The sequence below is a fragment of the Podarcis liolepis genome, assembly GCF_965112155.1.
Source record: "Podarcis liolepis genome assembly, chromosome: 8".
Lineage (NCBI taxonomy): Eukaryota > Metazoa > Chordata > Lepidosauria > Squamata > Lacertidae > Podarcis > Podarcis liolepis.
In genome coordinates this window covers 34,291,808-34,312,730 of record NC_139560.1, presented here as the reverse complement: position 1 = coordinate 34,312,730, position 20,923 = coordinate 34,291,808, and the positions used below count along the sequence as shown (strand labels likewise).

Here is a 20,923-nt window from a genome sequence, read left to right as displayed (position 1 = left end):
TTTAGATTTACACAAGCACATAAGGATTGCTTGTTCCCGCCACATGCAAATTTGACCTGACTTCCATACTGTCCAGGTTCCGGCCATGAAGATCCTTGCTTTATCATAAGAGTTATTGATCAGGGTTGGAACATCTTCCTGTGCAATACATTTCTTAAAGTGGCAATAATCCCTTATCACTGTGTGTAACTTCATTTAAGCTACATTTATGTATTTCATGTTCTCACTACTCATTACCAGTAAGAATACCCTTACAAAAGATGCTCACATTAATTTTCTCATGTTTCTTTTCAAGTATGTTGTTTCTAACTATTCTTTCTTTTATTGTCTTCCAGGTTTGTGAACAAAATCGGTGGAAGTAATAAAGAATGGTTTCTCATAATTATATAACCTGCAAGTGAAAAGTTCTTTTCACTGATTGTGTATAATAAAAGCTTATTTTTATAAATTCAACAGAACGTAAGTGGAATTATTTTAATGTGTGTATGCTAAAATGCACTAACCTCACATCTATCTTATTGGACAATGGCCTTAGGTAAAGATGGTTAACAGTCACTTTTTAATACATAGTCCATAATATAATGTATTTTATTTATACCCCTCTTAATTTGATATATAAAACTTTGCCTGATGAAAAGAAAGTTTTCCTTAAAAGATTTTATGCGTATAACTTGACTAAGGTTTTCTACTCCTTATATTTTTCTAAACTTTCCTCATTTTTAAATCAATAAACTTTTAAAGTATTTAGCCACATCTGCCGATATGTATATATAACATTCAAATGTCACGGATGGTTGGCTTTTCACTCATAACCACGGTAGAAATTTGCTGAGACAATAGAAAGGAATGAATGGGGTGTGGGGCACGTGTGTGTATTTTTACATGTGTTTGTGTGCATGTGTACTCACACAAGCCTAACTATTAAGAATCAGCAGTTTCACATTGCTTTTACTGAGTTCTAATTAAATCTTTTACAAAATAAAGAGACTACTAAGTGAAATAATGTGGAATGCAGCATGCACAAATGAAATATACTAGTTTATTAAATGATATTCTTTACTCATATCCTAAATGGCTTAAGCATTTGACTATATGTGTATGTGTGTGAAACACGTTGACTATTCTGGATCTGGGTATGACATTTCTGCGAAGATTTCAAATGAAAGAGCTGTCAGAATGACTGCCTTTGGTGCATTAATTTAAGCTATTTATTCTGTTAAGCATGGGTTTGGTTTAGTGCCTTCTGTTTCTCAGCCATAACCACATAATAAAGTTGCCTGCTGTTATAATAGATATACATTGTCAGATTATTGAAGAAATAAAATGAAATTCCTATCACAAATATACTGAGAATATGAGCTTTTTGTTTCATTTCTGTTTTCATTCTGAGAGCTAGTAATCATGGAGAGAGCAATTCAAATAAAACATATTTATCTTATCTAGATTCCAAGGTGGTTTACAACAGCATAAATTAGGGGTAGCCAACATGGTGCGCCCCCCCCCCCGGATGTCATTGGACTGCAACTCCCATAATTCCTGGTTGTTGGTCATGCCGGCTGAGGCTTATGCGAATTGTAGCCCACAACATCTGAAGGCACATTAACTACCTAGGACAAGCATACAATGCAACCGGTTGCAACCAAACTACCAGCAGCAAATAAAATATTGAGATACACTGATAGCAGGCAACTAAATTTAAAATGCCTGAGTGAATTAAAAAATGTTGTTGAGGATGAAAAAAGTATAGCAATATGGGCACCGGGTGAGTTTCGTTGGGGATTGCATTGTAAATGGGCTTTATGGCTTTTAAAAAATACAATACTGTATACTGGTAGAGACAGTAACGCCTTTCCAGATCATTTAGATGCTTCCTGCTGCACTCTTGGCCTTTCCACATTTTTACTGATGCCAATGGATGTACTGTATTGGCCCAAATATAAGCCTCAATTTTTCCAAATTTTGACTGTGAAAAGTTAAAGTATGGCTTATATTCACGACCTTATGGCTCCCTTCCCTCCCAGGAAGCAGCCTGGGAGCGCGGGGCAATGGCGCCGCGCCCGCCCACAGCTCCCAAGCCTCCCCTGAGCTGCCTAAGGAAACCGAAAGGACGGTTTTGATCTTCTTTTGATCTTTCTTACAGCTTTTCCACTGAGAGCTGGATGCCTGTCTCATAGTATGTAATGCTTCTTTCAAGGACACCTTGAATTTGGCCACCTTTCTATTTGCTTGTTTGTTTTTGATTCTCAGGTAAATGGATTTCTGCAACCACAGGGGCTAGAAACACGAAAACAATGATCCTAAGAGGAGGTCAAAGACTACACAAAATACTTCTGAAACCACATACGGCCTCCATGTCACTCAGCCTTACCCTTAAGGAAAAGGAAGACATTGTGTATGTCAAGTCACCCTTGCAGGTTATAATGGAAAAGGATGACATTTCTAATCACCCTGAATGACAGCAGGTGATAATTTCCTCTAGTTTCTAGGATGCTTGTTTTAAAATGTGTACCTATCACATATTAGAAGGAATGACAGATAAGGTAAATGTCTTATCATGCCTCTTCCCTTCAGTCATCACAACTGCATCTAGAGTACATGAGGAATTCATGAGTTAATTTCAAAACGTTGCCAAAGAATGCTCCTCGGGGCCTGGTATACACACAGGCCAGATCTCTCCCAAAGTGCCTGCGGTCATCATTCTCTTCCTGTTGATGTGTGTAATCCAACACCTAAGTGCTCACAATTTCAGTTTTAACAGGTATAGGCCCTTTGCTCAAATTCCAGAGCCGTTCCTTGTTGCTATTCCCTTTAGTGACGCCGCTTTATAGTATCCAGAGCATGGTTATCTGCGATAGGAGTGCAGCTGGACAAACAGCTCATCTAATTTAAATCCCCTTCCCTCACCCTTGTCTTGTTGTTGAAAACAGCTGAGGGAATTGCCTGGAGCATCTGAACATATAAGTACTTTGGGAAATATATTAGCATCAGTCTCAGCCATAATTTCCTATTCACGGTTTAGGGTTATTCGGAGGGTGATGTAATTTTCCTTCCCAAAGCAGATTATAGCAAGAACTAAGGTCCATATATCATGTGTTTTTTTCATTAAGTGGTAAAGCAGCGAGGCATTGTCTCTTGTCCTGGTTTTTTTTAATACATGTGGAGCTATACTTAATAATAGAACAGTATATTCTATTAGACCCATTAAAACTCACAAACAGTACTATGGTAGGTATATTAATTGGATACCACCCTATATCTTTCTGGCCTCAAGCGGTTAAAAGGAGCAATTACTATCCATTTGGGGAAAGCTTTTCATGCCTTGGGCCATTTCACACAGCTCCTTTAAGGCCACGTTCTTTCCTTCTGTTATCCAGCCCAGGTTAACGGGACAGGTGTGTTAAATGGTAGAAAAATAGGTTCACCCTGTATATCAGTTTCCAGCACAACAACAACAACAAATTAATTAATTAAATTCCTGCCTTTCATCAGGTCCTAGGGAGGGTTACGACAATTTACAACTCCAAATATATTCCTCCTCCAGTATACCTGAAGGAGCGTCTCCACCCCCACCGTTCTGAAGTCCAGCTCCAAGGGCCTTCTGGTGGTTCCCTCACTGCGGTTCCCTGAAGTGAGGTTACATGGAACCAGGCAGAGGGCCTTCTCGGTAGCGGTGCCCGCCCTGTGGAGCGCCCTCCTATCAGATGTCAAGGAAATAAAGAACTATCCGACTTTTAGAAGACACCTGAAGGCAGCCCTGTTTAAGGAAGTTTTTAATGTCTGATGTTTTATTGTGTTTTTAATATTGTGTTGGGAGCTGCCCAGAGTGGCTGGGGAAACCCAGCCAGATGGGTGGGGTATAAATAAATAAATAAATAAATAATTTATTATTAATCAGAAACAGTTAAAGCAAACGTAAGCATTGTAATGTGGTTGCAATCTACGTGTAATATGCTTCTGGATACCAGTTTCTGTGGACCATAAGTGGGAAATGCAGTTGGTTGGCCATGGTAAGAACAGGATGATAGACTATGGTTGTTTTGTCTGATCCAGCAGGGATCTAATTGTTGTGAACCGCCCTGAGATCTACAGGTATAGGGTGGAATACAAATTTTAATACTAATGCTAATACTACTACTACTACTACTACTACTACTACTACTACTAGATAGATAGATAGATACTAGTGTTCCTCTAGGGGGGGGGTTATATCCTGTCATATAGCCCCACAGATGCCTCAGTAGGGATGCTAATGTCTGAATTATGATCCATGAGACATGCGGCAACCCTATTCCCCCGATTAGTCATTGTGTTAAAGTCAAGCACAGAAGCAGCTTGCGTAAACAAGTGCTTTTTGTGAAATCACATGTGAAACTTTAAAAGTGTGGACTCCCATCACAGGTCAAAGAAGACAACTCCTTATGTGCTGCATTCCTTCACTGCCACATACATCACAAATTCTCAGGGCATCTCATGGAAGGCAGCTCAACATACATTGGGTAAACACACGACTACCCTCCGTGTGCATTGTAACACAAATATTAATTGGGGGGAAGCACTCAATATAGTGGAGAGAAAGTTAATATAGTAATTACTTTCTTTCATCCTATCTTGGCCCTGAGTGCTGTTCCAAATACTTTTTGTGTGTGTGTGAGGAAATATGCCTTTTCATGGGTGGGCGGATCTTCACTATGCTTAATGGTTGAGCTGGATGAGTTGACCCCCAAATCCAAAAATATGTCTTTGCTTAAATATCTGGTCTGTTCTCGAACCACCAAATTATTCATGTACATAACGAATGCCAAATATCCAAGCAAATCACAGAAGATCGGGACCGCTAGCACACCTCACATTTTAGAACGTTTCCTTCCCATTTTTTGGTCATGGGTTTGGTTTGGAGCATTTATCTGCAATTAGAGGATAAGATAAATGCTTAATTGTGGTAATGCAAGCATGTAATTGCTTTTTGGCAGGTTCATGCAAAGGTAGCTCATTTCCACATTTTATTACAAGATGTGTCACCCTTTTGAAAGCTTTCAAGTAATGAGGTTTTTGTGGTAGACCTGATCAGTTCCTGTTGCAAACAGTTCCTCTAAATCCATTGTGTAACAAGACTTTTAAGCCCCCAAAGGATCTCAAAGGTGATGCCGTAAAATCTACACCGGAAGGATTCAGCCATTAGCTGCTCTGTGTGGGTGGAATAATTGAGGGATAACTGTAGAAAAGAGAGAAAAAGAATTCCCATCACATCATTAAAAAAAAAAATCAAGAAAAGATGGACCCTGCAAATACTTCACCCTGCTAAAAGACAATAATATGTATGCTCGGCATATAAGATTATACTGACTTGCAGTTCACAGGCTGTTTATTCTGAAAGAATACAATTGAATTCCAAGTAAGTGGTTCATAGACGTTTAGTGTGTGTCCGTGCATGTGTATATATTTGATAGGTGGATAAATATACATAGATTATTCATTATGAATTTTCTGGAGCAAGGCCCGTCCACTGGTGCAGTTTCATGTGTTGCCTGATAAGGATCTTGCCCACAGAGCCCAAATGTCTCCCAACATTGACATATATGCTTAAGCTGAAAAGTGGGGTGGGGTGGAGTTGGGGGCGAGCAGCAGCTCTGAGGGACGAACCATGCATTTCTGATGAGGATGGCCTTATGCAATTCAGTAGTGTTCATGCAAGAACATTAATTGAAATAAACAGTTTTCTCTGCCGAGTAAATACTTTGTCTAGAATTTTGGCCAGTCCTAAGGCTTTTGAAAGAAATCTTGAAAGGGTCCATATGGGATGACAGTGGATTTTGCAGACAAGTAGCATGATAAAATCATTCATCTGGCATTCTCTACCATTGATTTTTCCCCCTTTGCATTTTTGTATGAGAGGCTGAGAAATGAGCTGATGATTCAGGCCAGTGGAGAAACAACACAAGCAGCAGCCTCTGACCCTTGCAAAAAGTCGTTGCATAACTCTAGCGATGACAACAAACACTGTATTTGATTTATGGCCCAGAAACCTCCATTTAATATTCACCATATGGCACTTCTCACCCCCTACTTTGTTCAAAATCCATGGCAGTCACACACGGAGTGGTAAACCTTGTTCCCAGGGGGCTTCACTAAGACCGGCGATGCTGCAGTATGGCATATTGATGGATCATGAAAAGGACTGGTAATTAAATCATTCTGGAGTCCTTTAGGACAGAGCTCTGGGTTCTCAAACCTTATTGCGTGATATCGACTTATAAGAGATGGAGCCTTGTTTTGACCCCATGTTGCTTGAAACATGCTTTGGCTGGTAGCATGAAGAAAATCTTGTTTAAAAGCCTCTTCGTAAAATATTACTACAGTATTTTAATTGTTTAATTTGGTTATAGGGCTAAAGCAGGCCAACTTCCAGTATAACTTGCACAGTGCTGGCTCTGTTAGAGAGCAACTCTGTGGTGATGGTAGGGAGATTCCATAACAGAGCAACCACCTCATCCAAATGGCCTGGCTGGATGCAGAGGAGTGGTGGAAAGCACCAGCTGAGGGACTGGTGGTGGGATGGTGACGAGTGGTCAGAGGGAGAAGCAGCAGACTGGGAAGAGGCGGTGTCAGCAGCAGGAGGTGACAGGGTTTAGTGAACAGGAAGAGGCTGTGGCAGAGAGCAGTTCAGATTGACTCTGAGGCTGAAGCAGAGGCTGGAGGGGAGGGTGACCAAGACCAGAGTCTGCTGAAGAATCCCCCTCCTGCTGCAACTCTCCTCCCTCCCTGCCCAAGTCTCTAAGAACACACATAGAAATGGAAAGAGCAGAACAGAGGTTGGTTGTGCTCAGATGTAGTTTTGAGACTGCGTGGGAGACATCCAGGAGAGGAGGATCCTTAGGGATGAGAAGGCAGGGATCTTTAGTCCTCACAACTATGTCATCAACCTACCGGAAAGGCTTGCTGAGACCACTACGCCTGAACTGTATTTTGGTTTATTTGAATAAAGAGTTAACTTCACTGGCATCGGTGACTTATTACTTTAGTGCTGATCTGCGTCTGACTCCATTCCTGACATCAAAGCTTTGCTGGCATACTGCATTCAGGATGAGAAATGGAGGCAAGGTTTTTCCTGTGGGGTAGAGATTTTCAGCTCTCACTGTGGTCAATGGACCCGCCAGGGACTACATTAGGTGAACGAGGCATCTTTTTTCAGCTTGAAATAAAATAAAGGCACACATAAGCCTCAGCTTTGCTTCTTCTTTACCAAAACATGTACTCTTGAATTTCATATGACTGGCCTCATCAATGGACTGGATTAGAGCCAGCAAACCATAACTCAATTGTTGTGGGTGGTTCCTCTGTGCAGGTGAAAGGAAAGCACCTTGTTCTAAATGAATTCTCCACACACTCCATGAAGGGGCAGGTATGAATCTTGGGGGTACACTTGAATTCCAAATGGTCAGTGGAGTCACAAATTACATCCGTGGCATGAAGTGGCTTCTGTTACTTTCATCTGGTGGCTCATCAGGTGTCCTCAACCCCAGCAGACTCTGAGGTAAGTTCTGATTGTGCACACAGCCCCAAGAGCAACACTAGAGAAAACTCCCACAGTCCAATGGTCAAATACAGGTCAGGTCCAATGCAATGAGAAAGGTTTGAAGTCAAACTGTAAGGCCAGATTCCAACCTCTGCAGAAGGTTGGAATCCTAGGGTCAGTTCCAAAATTGTAGTCCAGTGGAGTTTCTGAAATAGCCAAGCTGTGGTCAATCAACAGTGAAAGCTGAGCAGACTGAGTCTCTGCCTTGCTTCCCCTTTCCCCCTCCCAGTCTTGTTTGACACACCTGAGCTTGCTTCAGCTGAGTAGCTGTGTCTCTCCACTTAACAAATCATGTGACATTCACCTGCCCTGAACTTAATCAAACTGAGTGGCCACAGACTTCCTCACAGTCCTAACGAGCCTCATGATCTTCACCTGGTCAACTAGTAAGCTGGGCTGTGTTCTTTTGCCTACCTCAGCCTCTTAGAGCGCACTTCCTGCTGTTCCTGATGCCTCAGAGCTCACTGTGTTTGTGGAGACTGGGGCACCTCTGGTTCTGGCGATGGGTCCACTTCTGGCTCCTGTGAAACATCAGCTGTCCCATTGACGTTCTCTGATGTGAGTACCTCCTGAGTCCCCAACCTCTCCTTCATTTTCAGCTTGTCCCAGTACACCCCTCACCAGAATCCTCTTCCCTTTCCTTGGTATCCTGCCACTTTGACATCTGGATGGGGATAACTTGGCTTCATTTGTTTGTGCGCTGGTAACTTCCTGATTAGACTTCTCCAGTGTATAGTACTGTACATAAAGCTGTCTTTGGAAGTGGCACAGAAACAATAGGTCTTGGTCAGGGTTGGGGAGAGTTGTAGTTCCTACCCCTCTGCTGTACATGTCCGCAGGTTCATATTAATACTTGTCCATGTGGTGGTGTACAGAACTGTATATAGCAAACTGTGCGTGTGTGAACAGTACTTGAAGATGTGCAAGTAAAATATATTTCAGGCATTTAAAAATCAAGGGATTTCTGTATGCTGTATGTTTTTTTTCAACTTTAGTAGACGTTTCTGAGGAGGTCACCCTCTATTTTGTCTTTCTTCAAGAAAGTAATCTTATCCAATAAAAATAGAAAACCTAATTTTTATATCTCATGATTCAAGTACCAAGCCACTGCCTACATAAATCTCAAAGCCAAGCAGATAAGCCATTGCTTTTGAGGATAGCTTTAATGTTTATTGGCCCTAAAAGCTTAAACATGGCCTGGTAAAGTTTGAGATAAATTCCAATAGTCCCAACACGTCAAAATTAAATATATCAGTCAGTTTATACCTTGATCAGTTCACTTAGGGCCTCCTGCTTTTCCTTGGTAGAACAAATGACAGAATCACAGGGGGTTGGAGCAGGAATAGATTTCAAGCAGAATCCAGAATTTGAAATACCCTTCAGATAGCTTGAAAAAAGGAGACATTCCATCTGAATACAGAAAATATTGCAGAGACCCCCCACTTTCCAAAATGAAAAGGCATTAACATATGCTATCGTCACAGCCAGACATGGCTTTTTAACACTTTCCAGTTAATTCTCGTCTTTATAGTAATTAAAATAATACCGACATTATACTCTCATCTGTTCAGCAAACAGATTATAAAGTCTGGCTCCTTGGTTTTAAGCACTCAATGGAACATGTGAAGTCAGGCAGTGTTAATTGTTCCAAACTATTTCTATACAACTTATGCACACCCTCAAAATTGATTCTTCTCTTGTCAAGACAGAAGCAAAGTCATATATTCCCATTTGATTTCCCACCCAATTAGATGCAGAATTTCTTTGTTAGATTCAAAGTCTCATAGTTAAAGGAAAGATTAGCTCAACAGGTCTGTGGTTGTTCCCTTTCTTGTTTTTCAAAAGTGAACACTGCCTATTTTAAATGAATTTTAGAGATCACCACCTACTTTTGGAGACCAGCATTGAAACAAGTGAGATAAAACCAAGGTTGTAGGAATTTGCCTTAGTTGTGTGAAATGCCAAGGAGGAAACAACAACACAGAACTGGGAATTTGGAATGCATTATTTCCTGTATTCATTCATTCATTCATTCATTCATTCATTCATTCATTCATTCACCAATTTCTAACCCACTTTTCATTTGATATGGTCCCAGAGTGGTTTACCAGGCATCAAAACAGTAAAATTTAAAACAGCAAATGCAAAAATTAATGGAAGTATCACACAAACTACAGTGCAGCGGGTGACCAATCAACAATACTTAATGAATTGTTTATACCAAAGACCCAAGTGAGGAAGCCATTATTTTTTTTAGTGGGTGCTGAAAAGTTTGCCATCAGTCATACTTGCAACTTGATGGCTATTTGAACTGCCTTTATGGTAATATTGGACACGGGTGGCGCTGTGGTCTAAACCACTGAGCCTAGGGCTTGCCGATCTGAAGGTCGGCGGTTCGAATCCCCATGACGGGGTGAGCTCCCATTGCTCAGTGCCTGCTCCTGCCAACCTAGCAGTTAAAAAGCATGTCAAAGTGCAAGTAGATAAATAGGTACCGCCCTGGCGGGAAGGTAAACATTGTTTCCGTGCACTGCTCTGATTCATGTGGCTTAGTCATACTGGCCACATGACCTGGAAGCTGTACGCCTGCTCCCTCAGCCAATAAAGCGAGATGAGCACCGCAACCACAGAGTTGTCTGCGAATGGACCTAATGGTCAGGGGTCCCTTTACCTTATGGTAATATAAAGTACTTTTAAAAAACTTTTAAAATGTAACATATATTACTAATTTTTAATTTTTAAGTTAAATGGGCTGCAATCTTATACCCCCTTACTACACAGCTTACCTGCATGTGAGGATGAGTGCACTCTCTGCGTGCAGAACCTTGCTGTTGCAGGCAAGGATGGGACAGTGATAAGAGTAATACAGCTCAGACAAGCCCAGGTTCCCATTTCTACTGGGAACCTTTCTTGGTGCTTGCAATGGTAAAGGAATAGAGCTGGGAGCTCTTCCAGGAGGAAGAGGAAGAGTTTGAAGTTACAGATTTGTGTTTGGAGTTCCACAGAGATGTTCTAGTCCAGGCATGGCCAAACGTGGCCCTCCAGCTGTTTTGGGACTACAATTCCCATCATCCCTGACCGCTGGTCCTGTTAGCTAGGGATGATGGGAGTTGTAGTCCCAAAACAGCTGGAAGGCCAAGTTTGGCCATGCCTGTTCTAGGCAGAGAACAGTTAGCAAGGCTCAAGTCCCCGTGTGCATTCTCAGAACAGGCTGTTGTGTGCAAAGCACACTTTCTGCATTTCAATCCTTGTGAGATCTAAAGGTGAATGTCAAGAGTCAAGGAAGTTACAGCCTCATGCTGTGGGCCTTGTCATCAAATGTCTGGTCTCCCTGTATGTGGTTTATATACTAGCAGTGGTGTGCTGTGATTGGGTGCTGAGTTACACCATATCCCATGCTCTGCCCTGGTGACATAGGGTTGACAGTCAATGTGAGAGTGGTTATTTTTTTGATTTCCCCTCTACTCATGGAAGCCAGTGGGAAGTAAAATTGTTCCGTTGATGTAAAGTTGTGCCACTAATGTGGGCACAGCTGTGGATTTAATGGGATCAAATGATATAGCATTGGTGTGTTGCTCATGTCCCATTCTTGATTCTGCCCTTGGGCAGCCAGTTCCCTGACATGCCTTCACTGGCAGAATATTTTACCAGCCTATCTGTCATGGCGGCAGCATACCTGACATTCCACCAATACAGTGGGTCTTCCACCAAAGCATATCAGTAGAGCATTGCACCCCAAAGAAGTAAGCTCCATTGAACTCAGTTGGATTTATCTCTGACCAAGTATGGCTGTGATCAGGCTGCAAAGTGTGTGTGTGTGTGTGTGTGTGTGTGTGTGTGTGTGTGTGTGTGTGTGTAGTTTCCCCCCCTCTTCTGCTGCTGTGTTAGCATTTTGTCTCCACCCGCCAGAACTGCAACAAGCTCCTATGTTACTTTCAAAGCCAAGGCAGACACATTGAATTTATATCTTTAAAAACCACAATAGTTAGAATATTTAATGTTGCGCAGTACATGAAAGCATTTAGAAGGCTGATCTCATCATCTTTAGTGCGATCCACGTTTTTCCTGCCTTATAATGGTGAATTGAAACCAGGCTTTCTGGCTTTAACCCCTTGGAGATCTGAATTTCATCAGTGGTAAAGGCAGGGAATGCCTGATCTGAGCTGCTGAAGATTTATGGCCTTCCATGTTCACACTTGCAAAGTCACACCATCCCAACTTGGACGCTACCTGATTCCCTCCAACGCCCACCCCCCCTCCCAACAACCTGCCCACCTAAAACCTCACTTAGGAAGAAACAGAAGGGGTGGATGACTTACTTCCCTAAAGAAATGGTTATGATGCATTAATATATGTAATAATTATGATCAAAGCATATTTTATAAATTGGAATTAATTACATTTTGAGTGCTGGCCCATGAACAATAAATTTGTTCATGTAGGGAGCCACATTACAGATTAGTGAAAGTTCAGGACTTAATTTCTCTTCAGTACATATTTTGCAGGGTAATAAATGATTTCATACAGACTTTCTGGCTCTGCTTGACTTTCTTTTTTTGGCACAAGTTTACTTAAAAATATAGAACAGACAGTAGCTGCATTTCACAAACCATCCTATTTCCCCCCTCGTTTTGTTGTTTTGCAAACTGACACAGGGAAGGAAAACTTGGCAAGAGCACTAAGTAATTAAACTGTGATATTCATAAAGTTATAAAGGAGTGAGTAGAGAAACTTGTTGGCACTTGGCATCTTAAAACAAAATGTTATTCCTCTTGGTTGACTAGGCTTGGCCTGGAGAGAAGGGGAGCTGTAATCAACAGGCTTAACTAATAACTTTACTATTTTGCTTCTGCAATGTCTAACATATAATTTTCTACCTGTGAAATATTAACGTGGTTCTCCCTCCAACCATTTTATCTTCACAACAAGCCTCGTGAGGTGGGTTAGACAGAGAAAAAGAATAAAAGGAGGCAGTGAGGGTCACCAACTCGGATGGCTTCAAAAAAAGGGGTAGTCAAATTCATGCAGCATAATGCCAGCCAGGATGGCTATGCTGTGCCTTCGCAGTCAGAAGCACTAATGCTTCTGAATGCCACTTGAGGGAAACCACAGGAAGGAAGAGTGAGATTGTGCTTGGGTTCTGCTTGTGAGTTTCCTATAGGCTTCTGATGGACCATTGTGAGAACAGGGTGCTGGACTAGATGGGCCATGGACCTTATGCAGCAGGCTCTTCTTGTGTTCTTGTTACAGTGGTACCTCGGGTTACATACGCTTCAGGTTACATACGCTTCAGGTTACAGACTCTGCTAACCCAGAAATAGTGCTTCAGGTTAAGAACTTTGCTTCAGGATGAGAACAGAAATCGTGCTCCGGCGGCGCGGCAGCAGCAGGAGGCCCCATTAGCTAAAGTGGTGCTTCAGGTTAAGAACAGTTTCGAGTTGCGTACAGACCTCCAGAACGAATTAACTACTTAACCCAAGGTACCACTGTATGCCCAAGATCACACAAGTGAGCTTCATGTCCGAATGGGGATTTGAACTCTAGGCAGACTCTCTAACCACTACACAACACTAGCTGTTTCCACAGCATACAATGCTAACGTGGATTCAGTTCCAACAGCAAGTGCAGAACTTGATCCACATATATCGTTCCACGTTCAGCCCGTCACCTAGAGATGGATATACATGCAATATATGGGGAAATGTGCAGGGGGATAGCTCAGTTGGAAAAGCAAGGGACTCTTAATCACAGAGTTGTGCGTTCCAGCCCCACCTTGGGCAAAAATATTCCTGCATTGCAGGGGTTGGACTAGACAATCCTCCAATTCTACAGTTCTGTGATTCTAATATTCTGTACTGTGACTTGGTCTAACATGGGAATCTACAGGTAGAGGCCTGCATTTGAGCATGGATCTCCCTTCTGGATGGTTACAGTGTTCATGAAATCCGGAGAACCACTAATTCCATTGGGGGAAAATTTTTAAATCATGCCCATCACTGTAAAGAAAACCTAACCCTTATTACGATGACAAAAATCAAATTTTGTCAGCATTTTCTGATGGCTAGGTAGGTAAGTATGTTTTTCTAGACACCTTTATCCCACTTGTATATTTCAACAATATAATTTATTTAGTCATGTTTAAAGTATTTCTGTATGTTATGTACGAATAACATTCAATGCAGGTCGAGGCCTGGAGCTCGGGAGCTTCATCTGCATAACAAAAGACAGAGCGGATTCTAAAACCCTCCAATGACATTGTTAGTAGCTGGCAGGCAACCAATCCCTGCTGAGATTGGGCCAGTGCTGTGATTCACTAATTGCAGCATTAAGGCGACCTTTCACAGGCGGGGTGTGTGTTTTGCCTAGGCTGGCTTAAGGTCTATATACTGGGCCAAGTGCCCCTGATTGCCAGTTTTGTTCCTGTTGCTGCAATGTCATTTTGAGCTGAATCTAGGCCTCGGGTCCATAGCTGTCAACTTTTCCCTTTTCTTGCGAGGAATCCTATTCGGAATAAGGGAATTTTCCTTTTAAAAAAGGGGAAATGTTGACAGCTATGGTCAGGTCGTCCTTGAACCCTCCCACACTTCACTATACCCAATACTTCTCCTAAAATGATGCCAGTTTATATTATATTATATTAATATTTATTTTATTTTATTATGTCAGTTTATTAATATTTATATACTTAAGAATTATAAGACACAGCTTCATTAAAACATATAACAAAATAGAAGGTGGTTTTTTAAAAAAGAAATCTGCAAAAATGAATAATTAAGAAAGATACTAAAAGCAGGTAGCACTTTAACAGCACTTTGAATTTATTTGACAGGATTTGTTTACCGCTCAATTGTAAATAAAACCTCTAAGTGGTGTACAAAGAGCATAAAATATGCATTTAAAGTGTCAATAAAATTCAAAGTTAAAAAGTTTTTTAAAAAACCGAAGTGGGCAAGCTGCATATCAAAGTATTAAGTGGCTTACGAAAATCGCACAATATAACTCGATTAAAAAGCAAAAGCTAGACGTCTTGAAATGCAGAACCATCTAAAACATCACAAGTCACAAAAGTTGAGAGTCGTCCTCTATAGTATGCCCTTATATAAAGTTATCCAAGCATTGCAAACCCTGACTATAATAAATGTTTTTACTGCCTGCTGAAAAGCAGGCCAAGAGAGATAAGGTAGAAGGTACTGCCCTTTCATGACACGTGGATTCAGCTGCCTGAGATGGCAACCTCTCTCCCCAATGGCTGGACCGGTCCTGAAAATGTACCACAGTATTGAGAGTTCTTCTTTGTTAAACCTGTTACACCAGGCAGCTACAAAACAGTGCACTGTTCCATTACTGAAAGCAACATTTAATCCCTTCGCTAAAATTGTTATTGGAATTGTTCAGTTACTTTGCGTGAAATGTCTGCACTAACGTGCTTAGAAGTATGGCTAGACATGTTGCTGAAGTTTAATAACCATCTTTAAAAATTAGCTGTAAATTAGAAACGAGTCCGGGAGCTACAAAAATAAGAGCCCTGTCATTCATTCATTTCATAAACTGGCATGGTTTGGTTTATGTTGCTGTTAATTTATTATAATGATGTCATGTACACTGTTGCCTTTCAGTCTGTGCACACTTCATTGCTGACAATTCTGCGGCTTGCATTACATCATCATGGCTGGAGGAAATCTAATTAAAGACCCACATACCCAAATACTCTACCTTGGAGGTGAGGGGAATTGGGGCTGTCTCAGGGATTTTCGGCTCTAAAGCAGAATCCTTCGACATCTTTTTTAGTAGGCACAAAGGATAAGGCTATGAGCAGCTACTAGTAGCCATGATAACAATCAGGGTTGGCTTTCAGGGGTTCTTGGACACTGGATATCAGGAAAGCCCTTGTCCTTTTCCTTTTCAAACTACACCTTTTTAAACTAGAACAAACACTGGCTAAGGTGGTAGTCCCCTATTGCCGAAGAACCACAACACAAACTTGCGTATTTCATTAGTTGCCTTCACAGTATACCTTAATCTGCAATCCTATACAGTGGCACCTCTGGTTACGTACTTAATTTGTTCCGGAGGTCCGTTCTTAACCTGAAACTGTTCTTAACCTGAAGCACCACTTTAGCTAATGGGGCCTCCTGCTGCCGCCACGCCGCCAGAGCACGATGTCTGTTCTCATCCTGAAGCAAAGTTATTAACCTGAAGCACTATTTCTGGGTTAGCGGAGTCTGTAACCTGAAGCATATGTAACCTGAAGCGTATGTAACCTGAGGTACCACTGTACATATGTTCATGTAGGCCCCACTGAACTCAAAGGGGCTTGCTTCTGCATAGAAATGTACACAGGATTGCACTGTTGGAACTTAAGAGACAGCTGTCTCAGGGAAACAGAAAATGCTCATTGGTAGAGTACAGTGGTGCCTCGGGTTACATACACTTGAGGTTACATATGCTTCAGGTTACACACTCTGCTAACCCAGAAATAGTTAAGAACTTTGCTTCAGGATAAGAACAGAAATCGTGCTCCGGTGGCACGGCTGCAGCAGGAGGCCCCATTAGCTAAAGTGGTGCTTCAGGTTAAGAACAGTTTCAGGTTAAGAACGGACATCCAGAATGAATTAAGTACTTAACCTGAGGTACCACTGTATTTGCTTTGGATGAAGAGGATCCCAGTTTCCCTGGCATCTCCAAGCAGGGCTGGGAGAAACGGTTGCCATAAACGCTGGAGAGCAACCGCAAGGAACTTTGTATAGACAATGCCAAGCTATATGGACCAATGGTCTCATCCTCTATAATGTTAGATGCCTCCCCAATCTCCGCAGCAGTTCGAGATTCCATGGGTCCCACACGTTCTAAACCCAGGGTCAGTTTCCTTTTGGAAAAACAAGCCACAGAAGAGCCTGTGGTGTTCTTATGATATATGGTTTATTTACATATATGTACAACCTGAGTCCAGATGGGGAAGAATCCCAGCATTACATCCTGTACAGAGGGTCAGTTGCTTTTCCCATAGGTGCAGCAGGCTTGAGTCTAAAAGCAGAGAAGTCACCCATGCTCTGTGTCTCTTTGTTATAGACTGTCACAGTCAGCTCACATGGTGTTCTGCTCCCCTTCCTCTCCCTCTTGCTGCTAACCCAGTGAAACTGATGCGTATCTATAAGCTGATGCGTATCTATAATGCGTACCTATAAGCTCAGCTAACTAGCCAGGCTAGAGGCCTTGTGCCTTATCTTTATCTTGTCTTGTCTTGTCTTGTCTTGTGCTAGGAGCAGCTTTACTCCCAAGGTTGTAAACAACATTCTTAAGTGTCTACATTAGACAAGAGAGAGTCCTTTGTTTTCTTGCCCAATGGATAGGTAATGAAGGAAAGACCATACATGGTATAATTAGTATTGTGTTTTAACTTTAGATGGGAGGAAGTTTATGCATATGTATTGCTTTAACAGGTAACAGCTATGTATATTAGCAGGGCCCACCCTTTTGGGCTTGCTCAGCTTTTGGAGAGTGATGCCTCTGAGCCATTATTGCTAGCAATAAACACCCTTTGTTTTCTTGCAGCTGCTGGAGTTTTTCCTTTCAGCCCAGACATTTATTTTGCTAGAAAACTATTTTCTCCAGCCTACATCATCCAGACTGAAATCCTAAACCTTTATGTTCTCTGCCCTGTTAATGGGTTCCTTGATGGGTTAATGCCTGGCCATCATCAGCCACGATCAGCTAGTTCTGCCAAACTGGTCTGGCTCATTGGCCTAAACTACATCCAGAGGTTACCGTGTTTGGCATAGTTTAGTCAAACCTTAATTATTTCTAACTTTTGCCAAACCCAAGAATTATGGTGTCTTGCATCCAAAACAAATTCCTGTGTGCTTAATTACCACCAACCTGTTACTGTGTAAAATGCTTATTGAGCATACATTTAAGCTGAAATTATCACTGACTGTATTTTGCTATCTCATTGCCATTCAACACCCACCTTATCATTATACACCTGTGGAAAGGGGCATATCTTTAGGTGCCAACAAAAACAGTCCTCTTCTCCCAGGTATTTGGATAATTAAACCACCTATGGCCTTTTAAATTGTGTGTGACAGGGTTATTGTTTTTGTTTGTCACTATGGTGTGTATTTTTGTGCTTTTATTACTGTAAACCACCCTGTGATCCTTGAATGAAGGGAGGTATAGAAATTTAATGAATAATAAAAATAACAATGCTGCAATGAGCTGTCTCATTACTCTCTTTTGGTGCTTCCTAGCAATATATCAAACTTTCCAATGTATTCTGTCAGATTAGCCATTCCCTGCTTGACAATACAACCTGTATGTTGTCCTCCATGTTCGTGTGTGTGTGTGTTAAATAATAAAATAATGCAGTTTAATTATTTGCAGGGATGGGAGGAACCATTAACTCCAGTCTGATTTCAACTAACTTGGATTATGAGAATCTGGGAAAGTCTATGGCTCCAAAAGAACCCAGTAGATGGGTGTTACATGGACTCCAACTTGCAGCTTGCAACAGCGTCAGATGAAGAAGAGCTTTGATTACTGTCTTCCAGATCATGCTGTCAGATGATCTGGCATCTTGAGCATCTTCCCCTTGTGAAGATTGGATGGAAACAAGAACTTCTTCCAGGAACACCAATGGAGGCAGAAGGTAAGAGAATCCTTGTTTGATATTCTAACATCAGGATAGCTATCTGCCTGTTATATGTACATAATACAGAAATCACTGAAGGAGAAATTTATTTCTGCAGGAGCTAAGCCCTGGATAAAATTTCCCTTCCCATCTTTTTCACTACCCCTTTTGTAATTGCCATGGAGGGTTTAGGAAGGTTTTTAACACCTTATCTTTCCTCCAGCATAGCTAAGTAACAAGCACGCTCAAATCCTTAGTTGTCACCATGTGACATTCATAAGAAAGAAATTAAATAGTTTGGCAGATCTTACAAACCCTTGCAAAACTTATCTCACAAAAGTATATTTGTTCAACATAAATGTGACACATCTGAATGTGACTCTGTCACAGGGGAAAAACTGACAGTCCCTTCACTGCTCTTATGAGACAGGCAAGGCAGTTTTGATCAACTTTGACTTGACACTTACCAGTTTCACAAACTCTGCCATTCCTGATATAAGTCCCTTGCATCACTTGAGCATGTAGAAAAGCAATATATGCACCACCTTCCTCAATATGATGTGAAACAGAAATGCTGACCTTGGCAATAAACTTAAATGTCTGTGAAACATCTGTGAACTCTCTGATGGTTCATTTTCGGTGCAGAAAACTGTGGGAAAGTCTTTGAATGATAGTTGAGATAAAGAAGTTTGCTCTCAAAGTTTTGCTGTGCTTTAAGAGTAATTGAGTCACATGTCATCGCAGCCCAACATTATCTGATGACCTTCACTTCTTAGTTGTTATATATGTACATAAGTGTATGGAATTGTTCATCTTGCTGGGAATTCCCTTTAGGGTTTTGAGAATTTTATTTTATTTTATTTAGGTTGGCTATAATATTGAGGGCAGGCAAGGAGGAGAAATTTAATATATGCACTGGAAATTCTGTGAATATCAGCAAACTTACAAGCTCCCCGAGGCCTATAATGGTCATTTTCATGCCACTTAGTACATGTTTGCAGCAGGTTATTATAACTGGGCCAGACTTACTAGACAGCTGCCAAGACACTTAACTTCTTGAAGCTGCAGATGGGAGAGGTGTTTTCTCTTTTCAGCACTTAGTATACAAATGTGTCTACTGCTCGTGAAAAGCAGTAGGGTCGTGACTGTTTTCATTGTACAATGCATGAAAGAAGGGTCTCAAACAGTGACTCCTGAAAGAATGGGTGGCACTGGCAGAGCACTGAAATAGATGTGGTGGACTATCCATAAATGATAACTTTTTAAAGCAAATATTTGGTTGGAGTAGATTAGATTAACTCAAGGTTGAAGGCCAAGGGGTTAGCACTGCACTGACCTGCTAACTGTCTCAGTGGTGCCCCTCTTCCTCCTGGGAAGCAGCAGTGACTCACCTGACAGGAGGTCAGGTAAGGGGATGGGGTGCCAGGCAGGAAGGGCAGGTGGGTCTTGCATGGAAAGAAGGAGAAACTGTGAAAGGGAGACCTACTTGACTAGCTGTGCCTTCCAAGGAGAAGGCATGGGTGAATGCCTTTGGATGCAGGGGTGAGAGCTTGGATGAGAACTTGGGTGTGGGGTGTGCATGGCTTTCCTGCCTGCCCACCCACCCAATGCCCTGCCCCCTGGAGCAGCACCATGCATGGTAGTGGTCTTTCACAAGGGCCTTCCCTGCAAGGAAGGTGCTTACCGAAGATCAGCACCACACAGGATGGAATTCTCTGCTTACCAGCTGGTAAGCAGGCAGTTCCACCCTACGGGGTGCAGGTTGCTGCTTCTTTGTGAGGGTTCTTCTCTGTAGGGAAGGTGGCCCATGATTCACTGATAAGCAGGTGCTTCCCTGTAGGGGAGGTGGTCATGAAGGAGCAGCACCAATTTCTGCATGCTCTTCCCCATCAGCTTGATATAGATGTTTGAAGGGCATGACAGACAAGATGGAACTTTGCAGCACCCCATATGTCAAAGACACTTGTCCTTGTTGTTGTTGTTTAGTCGTTTAGTCGTGTCTGACTCTTCGTGACCCCATGGACCAGAGCACGCCAGACACTTCTGTCTTCCACTGCCTCCCGCAGTTTGATCAAACTCATGCTGGTAGCTTCGAGAACACTGTCCAACCATCTTGTCCTCTGTCGTCCCCTTCTCCTTGTGCCCTTAATCTTTCCCAACACCAGGGTCTTTTCCAGGGAGTCTTCTCTTCTCATGAGGTGGCCAAAGTATTGGAGCCTCAGCTTCAGGATCTGTCCTTCCAGTGAGAACTCAGGGCTGATTTCCTTCAGAATGGATAGTTTTGATCTTCTTGCAGTCCATGGGACTCTCTCCTCCAGCACCATAATTCAAAAGCATCAATTCTTCGGCAATCAGCCTTCTTTATGGTCCAGCTCTCACTTCCATATATCACTACTGGGAAAACCATAGCTTTAACTATACGGACCTTTGTTGGCAAGGTAATGTCTCTGCTTTTTAAGATGCTGTTTATTTTAAGATGCTGTCTTAAGATGCTTGTCCTTAACAGGGGATTAAGTTTTATAACCTGTATGATCCTTCCACTGCTCTGCTCACAGATTCTGTAGTAACGGTCTGCAAGAAATATGTAACTCAGTCCTAAGATTTACTGGATTGGCAAATAATTTGCAGGGATGGAACATCTCAAATACAGCAGTTGTTGAACCACACTAGCATTGTAGGGATGTTACACTGATGTTGCCAGAAAGCTTATGTAAACTTCGTGG

General features: G+C 41.9%; 1 protein-coding gene across 1 annotated transcript in view; it reads left to right on the top strand.

Moving 5' to 3' along the window:
- Positions 1-1,342, top strand: part of LOC310713467 (uncharacterized protein C8orf34 homolog) — an 83,484-nt gene extending 82,142 nt beyond the window's left edge. Inside the window, exon 14 of the mRNA XM_083517595.1 lies at positions 336-1,342. Within this exon, the coding sequence (XP_083373721.1) occupies positions 336-343 (8 nt within the window). The 3' untranslated portion in view covers positions 344-1,342. The remainder of the gene's footprint in view (positions 1-335) is intronic.
- The last annotated feature ends 19,581 nt before the right edge of the window (positions 1,343-20,923 follow it).